The 16767-nt window shown below is 40.5% G+C and overlaps 1 protein-coding gene across 1 annotated transcript in view; it reads left to right on the forward strand.

Moving 5' to 3' along the window:
• Window positions 1-391: 391 nt before the first annotated feature.
• Window positions 392-16767, forward strand: part of Nup58 (nucleoporin 58) — a 34266-nt gene continuing 17890 nt past the window's right edge. The window contains exons 1-8 of the mRNA XM_038310230.2: window positions 392-648; window positions 4149-4291; window positions 8265-8414; window positions 9228-9365; window positions 10387-10497; window positions 13326-13350; window positions 14529-14594; window positions 15311-15485. Coding sequence (XP_038166158.1) covers window positions 542-648; window positions 4149-4291; window positions 8265-8414; window positions 9228-9365; window positions 10387-10497; window positions 13326-13350; window positions 14529-14594; window positions 15311-15485 — 915 coding nt within the window. The 5' untranslated portion in view covers window positions 392-541. The remainder of the gene's footprint in view (window positions 649-4148; window positions 4292-8264; window positions 8415-9227; window positions 9366-10386; window positions 10498-13325; window positions 13351-14528; window positions 14595-15310; window positions 15486-16767) is intronic.

Consider the following 16767-nt stretch of genomic DNA (forward strand, 5'->3'; position numbering starts at 1 on the left):
CAGAAAATACACACCCTTTTATATGGGATGCAATGACACCCAACGAAACCCAGATGCCCCCTTGAAGGAATATGAGGTGATGACCAAGGTCCTTTCCAATTCTGCGGGTTTTCGCAAGGTTTTGGGCCGGAGGCGGGAAAGAAACAGCCCTTGGGTGGGTGGGTGGGTGGGGGGGTCTTTATTCAGGAAGTAAGGCACAAAATACCGCGAGAATCTCTTGAGCAGGCGGCACTCCGGGTGTTTACCTCTTTAAGAGAGTAGGCGGGGCGCCCACCCAGGCTGCCTGACGCTAGCACCACCTCCAATCCGGTCCCAGGGTTCCCTGCGCGGCGGGTTCGCTTCCGGTTCTTTCGGCGCGCGCGGACGGCGGCGCGCTTGTGGCTCCGCCTCCTCCGGTCTCGCCGCGCAGCTGCAGGGGTTGAACTTCCCGCCGGGTCCCTGCTGGGCCACGGCGATGCTGCAGGTCCTGGCGCGGCTGTGAGGGGACGAAAGCGTCCCAGGTCTCTCCACCGTTGTTGACGGCTTCGCGCCCAGGACCGCCATGTCCACGGGGTTCTCCTTTGGGTCCGGGGCGCTGGGCTCCACCACCGTGGCCCCTGGAGGGACCGGCACGGGCAGCGGGTTCTCCTTTGGGACCGGCACGTCTAGGTAACTGTGTTAACAATTCTTCAATGGCCTGGTGCTTCCCCGCGTGGCTCGGCTTGTCGAGCTCTGCCTCCAGGCTGCCTGATGCCCTGCCAACCCCGCAGCGGGCCGGAGACTGCGGCGTTGGGGACCTGTGCTGCCTGGGCTCTGCGGTCCCCAGCCGCGCGGAGGCCCGACTGCGGGAGGAGGCCTGGCATCGCACCTTACACCTTCGCGACACCTCTGTCTCAGGAGTGAAACGGGTGTCGAATGAATGACAGCTTGTTGCTGGCTTTTCGGAATAGTAAAATAGGAGGGGCCAAGTAAACATTTCCCCTTGATGGTTCAGGTTTCATTACAGTGTTTACGATTACGGTGCATTTTGAATTTGCGATTATTTTTGTTTAACGAGATTTTCAAGTCTTTGTGCCACGGAGGACCCAATCCCGTCCTTTTAAGCCTTTATAGCACTTCTTAGTAGTAATTTTGTACCGTATGCATAACATCCTAAACACTTTTGTATTATAACCATCAACATTATTTTTTTTTCTTTTTTTGGTTTTTCGAGACAGGGTTTCTCTGCAGCTTTTTTAGAGCCTGTCCTGGAACTAGCTCTTGTAGACCAGGCTGGCCTCGAACTCACAGAGATCCGCCTGCCTCTGCCTCCCGAGTGCTGGGATTAAAGGCGTGCGCCACCACCGCCCGGCAACCATCAACATTATTGTTTCCTTTCACTCCAAGCTTAAGTAGTACATTCATCAGTTTGTGTAATATATTCAGGTCAAGTGACAGATGCATTGCTAGGGATTTCAGACGGCCATTTCAATGAAGGAGCTAAAGGTTAAAATGCAAGTTTTTTGTAAACAGTTCATAAAATCAGGAGCTGTGTACTCGAAGGACAGGGTATCTTCTGAAGCTTAACGATAATGCGGATATAGACTAAAATGGCTAGGGATTTAATATCCCAAGAAAGCTCATTTTTTTCCCCATCCCATATTAGATACAGCAGATCAAAAATAACAGTACTATCAGACTGCTCCAGTCATGTTTTTTCACATGCTTTCTTGTATTACCTATGCTGTCCGGACACTGGCCACTGTGTGCTGTATGGTCTTTTTTTTTAAATTTCACTTTTTTTCTTGTTTGGTTAATTGGCTTTAGGTCTGTCGTTTTAATTGTGTTTCTTACTGAGTTCTTTCTTATTACTTATTTTTGTTTAATGTGTGTGTGTATGTGTGTATGTTTTGCCTGCTTCTGTGCACCATGCGTGTACATTGCCCTCAGGGGCCAGAAGAGGGCGTCAGATTTCCCCCCAGGCCTGGAGTTAAGGCCCACTGTTGAGCTCCCACGTTTTAAATTGTGTGTGTGTGTAAGTGTGTAAGATCAGAGGCTGTGTTAAGTCATCTCGTGTGGGCACTGAGACAAGAAGCACTTTACCTTGCTCTTTTACACTGACCCATCTCTCTAGCTCTACTTGGTTTTAACTGTAGTCAATTGTTTGTTGTACAAATACTTTCGAGCCAGTGGACAACCAGCACAATGGAGTGCTCCTGCTATTGAACTCAATCCTGAGTTCCAGCTTTTCAGGAAGCTTCTTTGTCACCGGGGAACCACTCATTAGGCTTCATCTGCTACTTCAGCTTCCTTTTTGAACATATACATTTCTACTGCTTGAATTGCAGCTTTTCCCCTTTTGTGCCGAAAGCTGAATGACTCAACTGACTGGGATTGATGGTTTCTGGACTTCAGTAACTTGGAGTAATATTCTGACCAGGACTGTGATTGTCTTAATTTAGCTAGCCAACAGTATGTTTGTTGAGTAGGAGCTGTCTTGGGGGTTGCACCCTGAGGCTTTGTGCTTGGTAGGTGAGCCTCCACTCCTGAGCCATGCCCTGCCTCTTTTTAGGGTTTTCAAACAAGTATTCTGCTGCATTCAGCAGAAGGTGTTACCCATGTGCTCCATTACCGAACTGTATCCCCAACATCCTTTTTTATTTCATGGTAATCTCAGATGTCCAGGTTGACCTTGAAATCACTCTGTAGCTCAGGTAGGCCTTGATTTGGCATCTTTTGAGACACTCTAAGAAGCCTAGGCTAGCCTCAAACTTGTAATTCTTATGTCTCAGCTTCCTGAATAACTGGTTGCAAGCATGTTAGCATGCCTGGCATGATTTTGGTTTTCTAAAAGGGCAGAATTGGAAGTAATGAATATATAACATGAGTAGTAAGATTGTAGCATGAATAATAAAACCCAGAGACAGGTATTGGGGTTCAACCTAAAGATCAGAAAGGCAATGCAGACAGCAGCTGTTTCTTACCTCCTCTACCTCAGACTGAAATGGTGGTCCTGCCTCCACAAATCTTCAGAATGAGTCTGAGCTGAGACTTGTCTTTTCCTGTCTTATATTCATTCCTTTTTAGTGCTGGAATTAAAGGCGACTACCACTGTTGCCCAGCCTCTATGACTAACTGGTGTGGCTACTGGGATTAAAGGTGTGTGCCACCACTGCCTGGTCTGTATGGCTGGTTTACTCTCTGAACTTCAGACAAGCTTTAATTATTAAAATGCAAATGAAATATCACTACATAAAATTTCTGATTGTGTTTTATATGTTATATATAATCTCTTTTAATTTACTACGTGATTTTCAAGGTGTCAGATTGTTGAAACTTTTTATTTTCATAGCCCCTCCCCCCATGGATAGCAAACACGGGCCTCTGAGGCTGCTATGAACAATTAAGAAGCTTTGAACTTCCCATTCCCTGTTTTTACCAGCTGTTCTTTATTCAGGTTTCCAGAAGTCTGTTCAGTTTCTTCTGTGAATACAGTCTTGACAGAGGACTGGTACTATAGCAGTGATGGGGTAGCAGGGGAGAGACCTAGAATATTGGAATGTGTGTCTTTCCACATGTGTGTTCTCACAAGAGCTACATGAGCAGCTGTTGAACTATTGTACTTAAGCGTGAACTGTACTTAATGTAGTTAAAAGGAAAACAATCATTTTTGGCTATTTCAAGTATTCTAGGGTTCAGATTAAAAACTTCAGAGCCACATGTTTGTGACCTGCTGCTGATTGTCTTAACAGTCCAGTCCTCATTGCTGAAGATTCTGTAGTAGTGAGGTGGGAGCGTCACATGCGAAACACATGCTCACTGCTTCACTGTACCCCAAGCCACACAGTTTTCTTTTTAAATCTTAAGATGTGGTCTCATTAAGCTGCCCGAACTGACCTTGCACTCACTCTGGTCCAGCCGTGTAGTTGTGATTCCTTTGCTTTAGGCTCCCAAAGAACTAACAGGTTCAGGTGTGTTTCCATATTGTATTATTTAAGATTAGCTTTACATTTGGCTTGTTTTTAAGGAGAAAAGGGAGGTATTTGAACTTGTTAGAAATATTCCTCTTAATATCTTTTGGATCTAGATGTTTTGAGAGAAAACAGTTCTAAGCAGTTGGTTTTTTATTTTTCCAAAGTAAATACTACCCTTTATAGACTTTTTGTTTTGTTTTGTTTTTTATAAACAAGCACGCCTTCTGTGGGACTCAACTTTGGAACCCTCGGAAGCTCTGCCACCCCAGCATCTACATCTGCTTCTACCAGTGGTTTTGGAACAGGACTCTTTGGAGCTAAGCCTTCCACTGGCTTCACTCTAGGAGGAACAAGTTCAGGTAAGATGGATAGTCTTGTTCTCCGGGGTAAATGAGGTATTTCTTTCCTGGTTTCCACCTCTCTTTAAGAGGCCGTCACTGACTGTAGAACTCTAAAAAGAAGTAAAGGTTTGGAGGATCGGGTGAAGGAGCACCTGCAGACAAGTACTTGAAAATAGTAAGTGTGAATCAGGATGATTTTTGTAGTAGATTATATAATGCAGTATATTTTTCTTCTTTAGTAAAGATTGCTTAAGGCACTTTTACCTATTTGTTTTAATTTTTGATATTAAACCAGTTGTTTTAGCAGAAAAAAGTGTAGTTCTTGAAAATTTCCGGCACACATTTGAGTGATAGCTTTTGTTGCCAGTACTTCGGAGCTTTGGTACTAGATGCTTCAGATAGCTGCTTCCTTGTTTACCTTCCATTTTCTATCTCCAGAACCTCTGGTTTCAGGTGCTGTCTCTCATTGGCTCTTCAGTGTGTGGAGCACATTTCACAGGCATGCCCAGGAAATGAGATAACAGCAGGAACACCAACCAGTGATCTCGATGAGCTAGTTCTCAGTTCCAGGGTTCCCCTCAGAATAGCACCCCCCATACCCTCCGTACCTGCCCTTAACTTTGTTATAACTAATACTTGTTTGCGTTTTATTCTCTTTTTAGTTAAATTATACACAGCTTGTTTTATCAGAACCATTGCCCTAGAAGAAATGCTTGTGTTTGTTGCTAGAATACACATAATTGATCTTATTAGAAGCATGTTAGTTTCTGAAGGTGGGGTCTAGAAGGAAGCTATTGTCATTGGTCATTCAATTTTATCTGTGTTTCTGGGAGTAACAGCTACAATCATAAAATTAATTTTGGGTAAGAATTTTTGAGAAGAGATCAAACTCTGGTTTTCTAATGAATTGAATAACTTTTCTCCTCTCATCTAGTATTTCAGAGTAGGAGCAAGGAAAATAATTATAAAGAACTTTTTCTGGATCCCACATAATTGTTTTTCAAAACCTTTTCAGTATTTGAGTATAAAAAAAAAAACAAAAACCAATGCTTCTATATCATGCCTTTTTCAGTTACAGAAGTATTTTAAGCATAGATGGCTTTTGATGTGGAGGTTTTTGTCACACTACATTTCCAGGTATATGACTTTAGTGGGAAAAGTACCAGACTAGGTGAGAGGATTAGGATTAAGCTCTGGTGGCATCTCTGAAAAGCTTTGAGTTGTTAACTGTCCTAACCTATCTTTGGAGCAAAGCTTTTTGTTATCTATTATATTACAGAGTTATTGGACTTGGGACATAGCTCAGTGAAAGAGCACTTGCTTGTCTGCATGTGTGTGTGGGAGGCTTAATCCTTGCTGCTGTCAAAATGAAAAAAATACATTAATGAAAATTTTGGATTCTCTTTCACCTTGAAGACATAGTAGTTTCTTAGTGATAAGCTTAAGGGAAGGTGGACAACTAGAGTGTCAGCCTGTCTTCAGGCTGGGTGGCAGCAGATAGTGGGTGGCCACAAAATAGAAAGAGTGAAGGGATGTTAAAGCCCAGTGTGGTGTATGTCTGTAGTCCAAACACTCAGGAAGATCACAGGTTGAATACCAGTGTGGGCTATTCAGTGACTCTTAGGCCAGCCAGGGATAGCTAGCAGGATTGTCTCGAAAGAGAGGTATATTGCGTGTGTGTTAAGTCTTGTGTAAGATTAAGGTCATCATTGGCAGACTTTCCAACTGTTTACCAGTTAACTAGAGTTTTGACAACATTGGCTGTGAGGGCAAACAGCAGACCTTGTTCTTGTACAGCCCATCCTCACTTAGTTGTAAAGCACTGTACCTGGTGATGAGCTCCCAGTTGTCCTGAGGGCTACCCAGAAGCCTGGTTCCTGACTTCTCAGTAACTCCAGGAGAAGCTCAAATATGGGTTGCATTTCTTTATTTAATATTATTTGAGCAGTTAGTGCTTCTGAACTGTGTAGCCTGCAATATACATTATGCCTTGGACATTCAGTAGTAACTTGAATTTACAGTGGCGAACATGGCAGTAAGAAGATGATTGTGTCAAAACCACTAGTGCAGGAACGACGCATTTGTGAGCTCTGATATGGAGGAACATGTTCTTGTGTCTGATACAGTACTAAAGGACAGGGATGGCAGTGTGGAAGACAGAGGAGAGAAGGCTTATCTGGAGTTGGGAAATATTTCACACAAAGCAGATAAAAAAACAAAGTCGATGCTGGGCGCTGGTGGCGCACGCCTTTAATCCCAGCACTCGGGAGGCAGAGGCAGGCGGATCTCTGTGAGTTCGAGACCAGCCTGGTCTACAAGAGCTAGTTCCAGGACAGGTTCCAAAGCCACAGAAAAACCCTGTCTCGAAGAAAAAAAAAATACAAAGTCGAAGTCATAAACAGTCTAAGAGAATGTAAAAAATATTTTTCTTAGAACTTAGGATTCAGCGGTTGAAATGGAAGGAATAATTGATATGTGAAGATCTGGTTAAGACCACAGAAGAATGAGCAGTGTTTTGCCAGGCCTTTAGACTTTAGACATTGAGAGCTCATGGGATCCTTAAGGTGGACAGAGTTACCAGATGTTGTAGAGCCCTGTCCTCTTAGCTTTTGCTGTTTTAAAATGAGGTTAATTGTGGTCAACCACCTGGGCTCATAAGATTGGACCCACTAACATTTCCTCTTGGGAAGGGGAGGCTCACTTACACTGGGTTGCTTGCAAAGGCAGGCCTCAGGTCCTACGAGTATACAAGCAGTTTGTAAATGCTGTAGCAGAGAAACTGTTTTTCCAGTGTTGTAGTTGCCCATGCTCCTATAGCTAAGCCATCGATCACTCATGCTTCTTTGGGTCTCCCCAACTAAACTCATTGTTGACCAATGATTTCTTTTGTTTGTTTGTTTGTTTTCATATGGGATGAATAAACATTAGCTCATGTCTCCTAAAGGAAAGTTAATGCCAATACCAAGCTGCCGTTAAAGTGACTGAGAAAATCCTAAGAGTAGATGAGAGATTGGAAGAGACCGACGGGTTAAGAGGTTGTTGTTAAGAGATGGCAGGTGCCAGTAATTCAGCAATATTTTTGAAATAGAATTATTAATAAGATTTGGAATTAAAGCAATGAACAAGTAGGAAAAGTATCAAGCGTTCTGCCTTGAGTGATGGAATTGACCGGGGTGAGGAACTTAGGTTTTGCTGTGGTGAAATGCATGAGTCAAAGGGACATTAAGGTCCAGCAATCAGTGGGGATTCAGGTAGACAGATTTAGACTCATAGGGAGGCTAAACCAGCAGCTTTGTGAATTCAAGGCTAGCCTAGGTTACTTAGTGAGATCCTGCCAGTAAAACAAAGAAGCTGGTGGTGGTTAGGGCTAGACTCATGTACCTGTAGTTGGAATGATGACAGTGGAGAGAGCAGTGGAGGAAGCAGCAACAGAACCTGGGAGTACACTTAAGGCCTGAGTGGAGGAAGGAGATCTACAGGCACAGACGGGAAAGGCAGAGTAGGAAGAAGCTTGGTGTTGACAGAAGTAGGGTCCAGAAAGAAGAGGATTTTCAGGAGTATGGAATGGTGCTTGTGTGGTCTGGGAGAGCAAGGAGAATGAAGGGGATAAGTGCTGTTATAGGTGAGTGTTTCTTTTTCTTTGTTTTTGTTTATTTTTTAGATAGGGTGTCAAGTCTTTCAGGCTATCCTGGAACCCACTCTGTCTACCAAGCTGGTCTAGAACTCACAAGAGATCTGCCTGCCTCTGCCTTCAGAGTGTTGGGATCAAAGGTGTGTGCCACCACATCCATCTTCTTTTCCAAAGGACCATCTTTTTTATATTCAGCATGATTTAGTTCCAGCTTAAGCCTTTTGTTTCATACCTAAAATCCTTTTATCCTACTTGTGCTAGAGAAAAGGATCACAGACATAAGGATACTAATTAAAACCAGCATAATATCTATATGGTTGAGGTAAAATGAGATTTTGTTTTGTTTGTTTTTTAAAACAGGAACACCAGCTACTACATCTGCATCTACAACAGGCTTCAGTTTAGGATTCAGTAAACCTGCAGCATCTGCCACACCATTTACCCTGCCTGGCACTTCTACCTCAGCGAGTGGGCTCACTCTTTCATCTGCTCTGACATCCACTCCAGCAGGTGAGACAGAATGGGAAGAAAATTGAATTAGAAGAAAATTACATTAAAATTTTATCCAGTTAGAGAACATCAGTAACTATTTATATTAAACATACTATCAGGCAGGGGAGATGGTTCAGTGGGTAAAGTGTTCATTGTACAAGCATTAAAAAAATTAAAAACAAGCATTCTTTGGGAATTTTTTAATTGAATTAGTTAGCAATTTTGTCTTACTGAACTCTTGGCTTTTTAGAGCCAGGCTTAGTGGTCCACACCTAATGATTTGGGAGGATGCTTCAGTAGGATGTGGAGTTCAAGGCAAGGTTTGCCTATGCAATAAGACTTTATGAGGACTGAAGTTAGCATTGGCCATTAGAGCAGTAGAGCCATCTTGGCACATGGCTCTAGTCAGTAAAGAGGGCCAGAGGGGTGAAGTGCGGAGATGTTTTATCTCTGTTTTCAAGAGGTTGTTTACAGCAGGAAGTATAAAGGTATTTGGAAATCCACCTGGCTCAGCATTCATTTGCTTTTAAAGACAGAATTTTAAAGGCTGGGATTATAAACTGTTGCCGTTTAGAATCAGTTACCAGATCCATTGTAATAGTGCCCAAAGCTGTTGTGTTGAGTGAAGGGGCAGAGGGCAGGGTTCTGCCTTGAAGCTACCTTTCCTCTTTATTCTTAGCATTTCCAAAGCTTTCTTGAGCAAGTGGTTTCCCCAAAGATTCAGCTGTGTCAATGGGATTCTGTTTTTGAGAATGTACTATTTTTCTGTGGTGTTAAGTGCTATTTCTATATGAAGGCTTATTCCTCTCTCTCTCTCTCTTTTATTCTCAGCATCCACAGGATTTACTCTAAATAATTTGGGAACAACACCAGCCACAACTACAACAGCATCAACAGGGCTTTCTTTAGGGGGAGCCTTAGCTGGTTTGGGAGGCTCACTTTTCCAGAGTGCAAACACAGCAACATCGGGTAATTGATTGTATTTTTTTTTCCAGAACAGTAAATAGTTGTATTTAAATTTACTTTATTTTAGCTTGTTAAAAAGAACACTTTTTAAAGATAATCTATTTTTCCTTAAGTATGAAAACCAAAATAATGGTTTTCCCATGTAAGGGAACATCTTAGCCATGTTTTAGAATAGTTGTCATTTGTCCCCAGTGAGCCTATTTAAGGAAATATTCAGAAAGCTTTCTCAGAAATTTGTCTTTTAAATGAATGTCAACTAAGTCGTCTTGGGCAGGGGATGTGGCTCAGTGGTGAAATTTGCTTAGTTGGAGTTACAAGGAAGGCTTACATCCTCACTTCATGTGGTATAGCCAGGTAAGCCTGACCTTTTTTTTTTTTTTTTTTTTTTGGTTTTTCGAGACAGGGTTTCTCTGTAGCTTTGGAGCCTGTCCTGGAACTAGCTCTGTAGACCAGGCTGGTCTCGAACTCACAGAGATCCGCCTGCCTCTGCCTCCCGAGTGCTGGGATTAAAGGCGTGCGCCACCGCTGCCCGGCTGTAAGCCTGACTTTTAAGTGTGGTTTTCTTTCTGGAAGTCAAGAGAGGGCGTTTTTGAGAGTAAGTAAAGCTTTCCTGTTACTTGAAGACATTGTGTAATTATTTCACATAGGAATGTAATTTCAGGAGTTTCTGGTTAACGGTTCACCAATTAGAAAAGGTTTATATTTATTAAATTACAAAAACCTGAAAATATATCATGGGAAACAAATTTTGTAGAAAAAGTTAAATAAAAATTACCTATGTCAAATTAGATATAGTTGGGCCCTTTGATAATGAAAGATCCCCAACTTCTACACTAAATATATTGTTAAATCCAATGAGATTATCAGTATTTACCCAAATTCTTTGCTATAGAGTTGTTTCATGTTATTTTCCTAAAACAGATAGTAAGAAATTTTTTATCTTAAAGTATTGAGTCTTTGGTCAGTAAGAGGGGATTCTTTTAAAGTCAGGAAAGTTGATAAATGGTATTTGGTTCATTTACAGGCCTCGGACAGAATGCTTTAAGCTTATCTTTGGGAACTACGGCACCTGTTTCAACTGCAGGCAACGAAGGCCTTGGTGGTATAGATTTTAGCACCTCCTCAGATAAAAAGAGTGAGTGATGTTACTCCAGTTTCCTGCAATGACAGCACTGTGAAGACGCTTCCTCAGTTTCCTGCCTGAAAGAAACTGTATAGCCATTAGTACCTTTAAATTTGTTTATAATTATCATCAATATTTCACAAAGTTGAGCATAAAGTACTGGCTTTTGTGAATAGTTTAAATTTGCATGTGTATATGTCTTACATAGCTACAGTAACGAGAATGTCAGCGCTTATTTATAAATCGAGATCATGATCAGTGTGTTTTGTAATCTACTCTTACTCAGCTAACATTGGAAATACTTATGTCAGCAATTTTAGTTGACTTTTTTTTAACTCTGAAGAGAGGAGTAAGAGAAATGTACATATTTATTTCCTTTCTTTCCCCATCCCCATTGTCCTACTTTTATCCTGTGTCTGCGCTGGAGTAGAACAAAGACGATGTGAGAATAGGTACCCATGGTCACGTGTACCACCTTCCATTTCCCTTCGTTGGGATTGTCTGTTAGGAGTCGTTTGTTAAATCACAGGATGTTTCCCCCCTTTCTCTGTTATGTGTATATGTGTGTATTGGAGGATGTAAAGGCTCACAGAGTTCAGAAAAAGAATCAGATCCCCTGGAGCTGGAACCACAGACACGGGCTCTAGTAACCTAACTGGGGCTCTGTGAGAGCAGTATGTGATCGTAGTCCACTTGTGCTGGTTAGTTTTGTCAGTTGAGAAAAATGACCCCTTAGATTGGCCATGGGCAAGTCTGTTAGGCATTTTCTTGATTGTTGGTTGATACAGGAGGGTCCAACTTACTGTGCACTGGGCTGGTGGTCCTGGGATCTCTAAAAGAAACCCTTTCCCTCATTGTTGCTCCCATTGTTGATTTTGGTCAGGTTTTTTTTTTTTTTTTTTTTTTTTTTTTTTTTTTTTTTTTTTTCCTTTCACAACAGTAGAAGCCTAACTAAGATACCATTGATTGTGTCTCCAGCCCTAGGTGCCTCTTTTTATCTAGTAGCTATAGCAGTTAGTTCTGGGCTTATATCCATGGGATTTAGCCAGATAGAGAAAGAATAGTAGGAAATAAAGAAGAGGCAACATGGAGTAAGATTTTGCCCTTCTGAAGAATTAACAGAGGACAATATAGGCACAGGCATCAGATGTCAGAAGTTATTAATCACTTTTTATACCACATTGAGTTTTGTAATTAAGCTGGAGGGTTTTGATGATTTGTTTTAAGATTTCAGAATATTTGTTACTGTTCATTTTAGTCAAGAGATGGAACTAGCCTAGGTATCAGCAGATGAATGGATAAAAATAAAAGGTGGCGTATTCACAGTGCAGTTGGGTTCAGTTGTAAAGAAGGAAATGATACTAGAGTAAAATTAGGTGATCCTGGAGATTATGTTAAGCAGATAACCCAAATATCCCTTGATTCCCTCCCGCTTCCCCTCTCATGTGTAGGGGGTGGTGGTCATGAAAGGAGAAGAGGACTAAGTCTAAAGGAATAGGGGAGCAGGAACAAAAAAAATAATCAAATGTGTATGCCATGGAAGCAGGAGTGGGAAGTATTTGAGGGGAAGAAAGGGACCACCGGGACGAGAGATGGGGAGTGAGGAAATAAAGCAAGTTTAGTGATACATGTGTGTGGGAAATAAAAGGGGGGAGTGGAGGGTAGAGGATGAAGAACATTTGGCTGCGTGAAAAGTAGCAAACCAAAGACTGCAAGAGTAGGCATAGGAATGTTTGTAAGTATATTTACTGAGGCAAAGAGGGTGGACGGATAGGGCCTATGATAATGTAGCCCTTTTTACATGTTGTATATAGAGAATTACAGCTCAAAAGTATCAAAGAAACATGATTAATTACTATTCTATTGCTGTGCTATAACTGTGACCAAGGCAGCATCTAGTTGATAGAGGACATCTCAATTCAGACCACCATAGTATATCAGTTTTAAGAAAATGCGCTATTGGGTTAAAAAAAATTAAATCCTTATTTTTATTATCTTGTCTCATCAAATCTTAGACATCATTTATAGAAAAGGAAGGTTCCAAATTCAAAAATGTTGAGCTGTGAAAGATAATGATGACCTAATCCTCCATATTTTTATGGGAAATAAGCGTGAGTAGTCACGTGGAGGAGCTAAGTCAGCACTGTGTGCACACTAGTGCCGCTGCAGAGCAGAGGGCTGGAGTCTGCGTGCGTTCACACAGCATCCGGAGGTCAGTGTGTGTCAGGTCCAGGTTGAGAAGCGATGATGAAATGTGATATGTCTGAAACAAAACACGCTTACCATTGAATAGTGTGACAGTAAGAACACTGCCTCAGGGGTAATGTATGGATCACAGGTGTGAGCAGTTCACAGATGTAGACAACATATTGCTGTAAGAGAAAGGTGGATTGGCATTCAGTCTGATGCCCATTGCTGAGTGAGATGCATCTGTGCTTGGGCAGATGGAAATGTCCACGGACACAGTCAGCTGTCTTCAAGGAGTCACAGAATGCTTTATTGGTTGTTAGGTTGGAGGCGTTAGGGCATCGATACTAGTGATGGTGGTATTTAAGTGTCTAGAATTAAACTGATGGACAGAGACATTAAAAACTGTCCTTGCAGGAACCTTTTTTGCAAAGTTTCTTGAGGGAAGTGGAAGCAGCTGAGCTCTGTAGTGTGTTTGCTTGATGTCAGATCACCATCATCATGCTGTGTTCTTCCTCCGAGGTTAGGACAGGAAAAATCACATTGCTTGATGTTAAAATACTTGTGTTTGTATTTTATTTAATTTCTGTTCATTTAGAACTTGGCATGTGTTAATGTATTGTTAAATGACCTATTTTTACATTTTTATCTAGGTGATAAAACAGGAACAAGGCCAGAGTAAGTTCAAAATTAAAATATTTTAATTACATTTTATTTACTAAATTGTTGGCAGATTGTATAGATAGAAGTAAATTATTACAAAGTGTGCATTTAGAAGGCAAAAATTAGTGTCTACTAAAAATGATAAATATATGTTTGGGAAAACCTCTGAAATGTCAGATCTTTGAGGAAATATAAAGCTTTTTTTTTGGAAAAGGTAGTTGGCATTTCCCAAATAACACAAGTGCTTTAGTTTTAGCCGTCTCAGTTGTGAGTGTTGGGCCCAGGGCACTGTGCTTGCTAAGTGTGCGCTCTACTACCAGGCCATTCCTGCGGCCTCACACTGTTGGTTCCCACCACACGTTACTATGCGCTATGTGCATGTCTGGAATATGATCACTGCTTTGCTCACCAGTCACTGCGAATCTCTTTATTGCCAATTACCCGCCCCGCTTGTGTTCTTCAGTCATGTGAGGACCGTCAGGTCCGCTTCTCAGAAACGTGTATTGCTCTAACCTCTCAAGGTCGAGGATCCATGACACCAGAAGTTTTTCAGATTTTGGATATTTGTATAGATTAACAAGTTGAACATCTGTCTCTAACCCCAAATTCAAAGCTTTAAAAAGTTTTGAATGAAGCACCTGAGAGAGATTGGGGGTTCTAGCCAGCATTGTAAAATGACTTTCTTATAGCGTGCCAACCTTTATTTTCTGTGTTATTTGTAATTACTTAAGTAGGCTATATTTTCCCATTTCAGAGAAGGTTATAAAGTACTAAACTATGTTGAGTACCTTGTGAAAAATGCTGTAGGTTTTCTTTAATTAATATCTGTTTTTTAATTGAATATCAATCATAGAATCTTTAAATAAGTAGAAACATAGTTCAACATTTCATTCAGTCTACATTTTTCTGATTTTTTTTCAGGCATTTATTTAAATATTTGTAAGAATATTTATGATGGACACCAGTCTTTAGTAAGAAATGTTGGTGTCAGATAAATTAATACAATTATTTACAAGTCAGGAAAATTATTTTCTTTATAAAGACTTTGAAATCAAAGAAAATACTAGTAGAGAACATTGTTATATTTTCATTTCTTAATATAGGAAAATACAACTCAACTTGTCAGTTCTTAGAATCTGCATAGTATTGATGCATTTGTGGATGGCATTAATGTGGGTGTGACTTTTTCTTAGGGATAGTAAAGCACTGAAGGACGAGAATCTGCCTCCTGTCATCTGTCAGGATGTTGAAAATCTCCAGTAAGTACCAAGTATAAATGGATAAATAAAACTGGAAAAACTCTTGGGTACATTTTAGGGGAAACATCTTTGTGCTAAATATTTTGTGGGCTGGGCCTTCCCACATTAATCAAAAAAAAAAAAAAAAAGAAAGGAAGAAAAAGAAAAAAAAGCCCAACAGACTTGTCCACAGGACAATCCAATGGAGGCAGTTCCTTATTTGAGGTTCCTCTTCTCTTTATAAATGTCTCTAGTTTGTGTCAATCTTATAAAAATTAGCAGGCACACAAACAAATAATGTTGAAAAAAATTTAAGCGGAAAAGTAAGGATTATAACTCTTAAGTATCATGCTATTAAAAAGTGTGAATTGTAGTTTCGAGCATTAGACTTTTGACCAACTTATTTTAAATGTACTTCTTTTTCTCTAGGAAAAAAACCCTTTTTAAAAAAAAAATTTTGGTTTCTTTTAATTTTTATTTATTTATTTTTTGCTTAAACTTTTCTTCTGGAGATTTACTTTACATGTATGAGTGTTTTGCCTCTCTGCATGTCTGTGCATTGTGTGTGTCCTGGTGTCTGCTGCGCACATCAGAAGAATACCTTGGGCTGGAGTTGGAGCTAGTTGTGGGCTGAGTGTGAGCATAGCATGTTGCTCTTCCGGGCTGAGCTGTCTCCATTCCGCAGCTGCAGCCCCGTCCCCATTCTTGTCACTTGTTGTGCTCTTTTGTTCTTTTAGGAAATTTGTCAAAGAACAAAAACAAGTCCAAGAAGAAATTAGTCGAATGTCTTCCAAAGCGATGCTTAAAGTCCAGGAAGACATCAAGGCTCTGAAGCAGCTTCTGTCGTTGGCTGCCAGTGGGCTGCAGAGGAATACCCTCAATATTGACAAACTGAAGTTAGAAACAGCTCAGGTATGCTAGTCATCAGCCATATTACTGTGTGCATTTGGTTTGATTTTTTTTTTTTACCCCCTGAAATAAGAGTTTACTTAATTATAAAGTTTGATATGTACACACCAATAAGAAAACTAGAGCATTCATAAAACTTTAAATTACCATTTCAAGTTATGTATGTGCTTGATACATATGTGTAACAATATCTTAAATAGCTTATTCTCTTTTTAGTGTAGGTTAGTGTTCATGACAGCCATTTGGGGTAGATACTGTTGCCTTATGCAATTAGGTACACAAAGAGCTTTGTTAAGAGGCTGAGGAGCATTCCCTGCTAGTCTTAGCCTTAACCATAAACTCTCCTAGAAGCTTCTTGCTGAGGTTATATGACAAAGGAGGAAAATAACTGGACAGAAAGTGTTTTCTCTCTTGTTAGTTATTAGATTAAAAACTAGGACATACCTTGTTAATAATAAGCTTAACTTGTGGTTATCTGCTAGTCTTGGTTAAACTCACCTAATGAGAATAACAGTAAGACTGATGTCATCTGTCACTTGAGCTTACCGAATTTTTCCACCTGTGACATCATATAGATAATACAGTTAAGTGGTTCTTAACTGCACCATGGAAGAACAGTGATAATATATGACTTAATATAAAAAAGTTTTTCTTAGTCACGTTTCCTTTACCATTAGGTACTTTTAAGGAAAAATAATGTTAATTATGCTTTAGACGAGTGAATATTTAGGCATTGATTAAACATAAAATCATATGAAACTGAATATTTTATGTGAAATACATGAGTTTATATGTTTATAAAAAGTTTTAATTAGGCAATAATGGAGGTAGAAAACTAAGGCAACCTGTGTTAGCCAAGGTTTTCTAGAGGAAATATAGAACGCACATAGACACAGACACACACACATCCATATACTCGTTCCATAAATATATATGTAGAGAGAGAGTAAGAAAGGGAATTTATTAGAATGGCTTACAAACTGTGGTCTAGCTTTTCCAATAATGGCTGTTTACCTACTAGAGATCCAAGAATCTAGTGGTTGTTAAGTCTGCGAAGCTGGATGCCTCAGCTGGTCCTCAGTATATGTTTGAATCTTCAAAGAGATCCCTCCTAGGAAATAAAGGGATTGTTCAGTAAAGTGTGACAGACCAAAATCTGATGGATACAAAGACTCATAAATACTTTGTTTATTCTTGTTTTTGGCAGAGTAACTCAAGAGTTGAAGTAGGTTGTATTCCTTGATGGCAGGAGATGCCAGATGGTTTTAGGTGCTGTGTTACTGGA

The sequence above is a fragment of the Arvicola amphibius genome, chromosome 13 (genome assembly GCF_903992535.2).
Source record: "Arvicola amphibius chromosome 13, mArvAmp1.2, whole genome shotgun sequence".
In the NCBI taxonomy this organism is placed as follows: Eukaryota; Metazoa; Chordata; class Mammalia; order Rodentia; family Cricetidae; genus Arvicola; species Arvicola amphibius.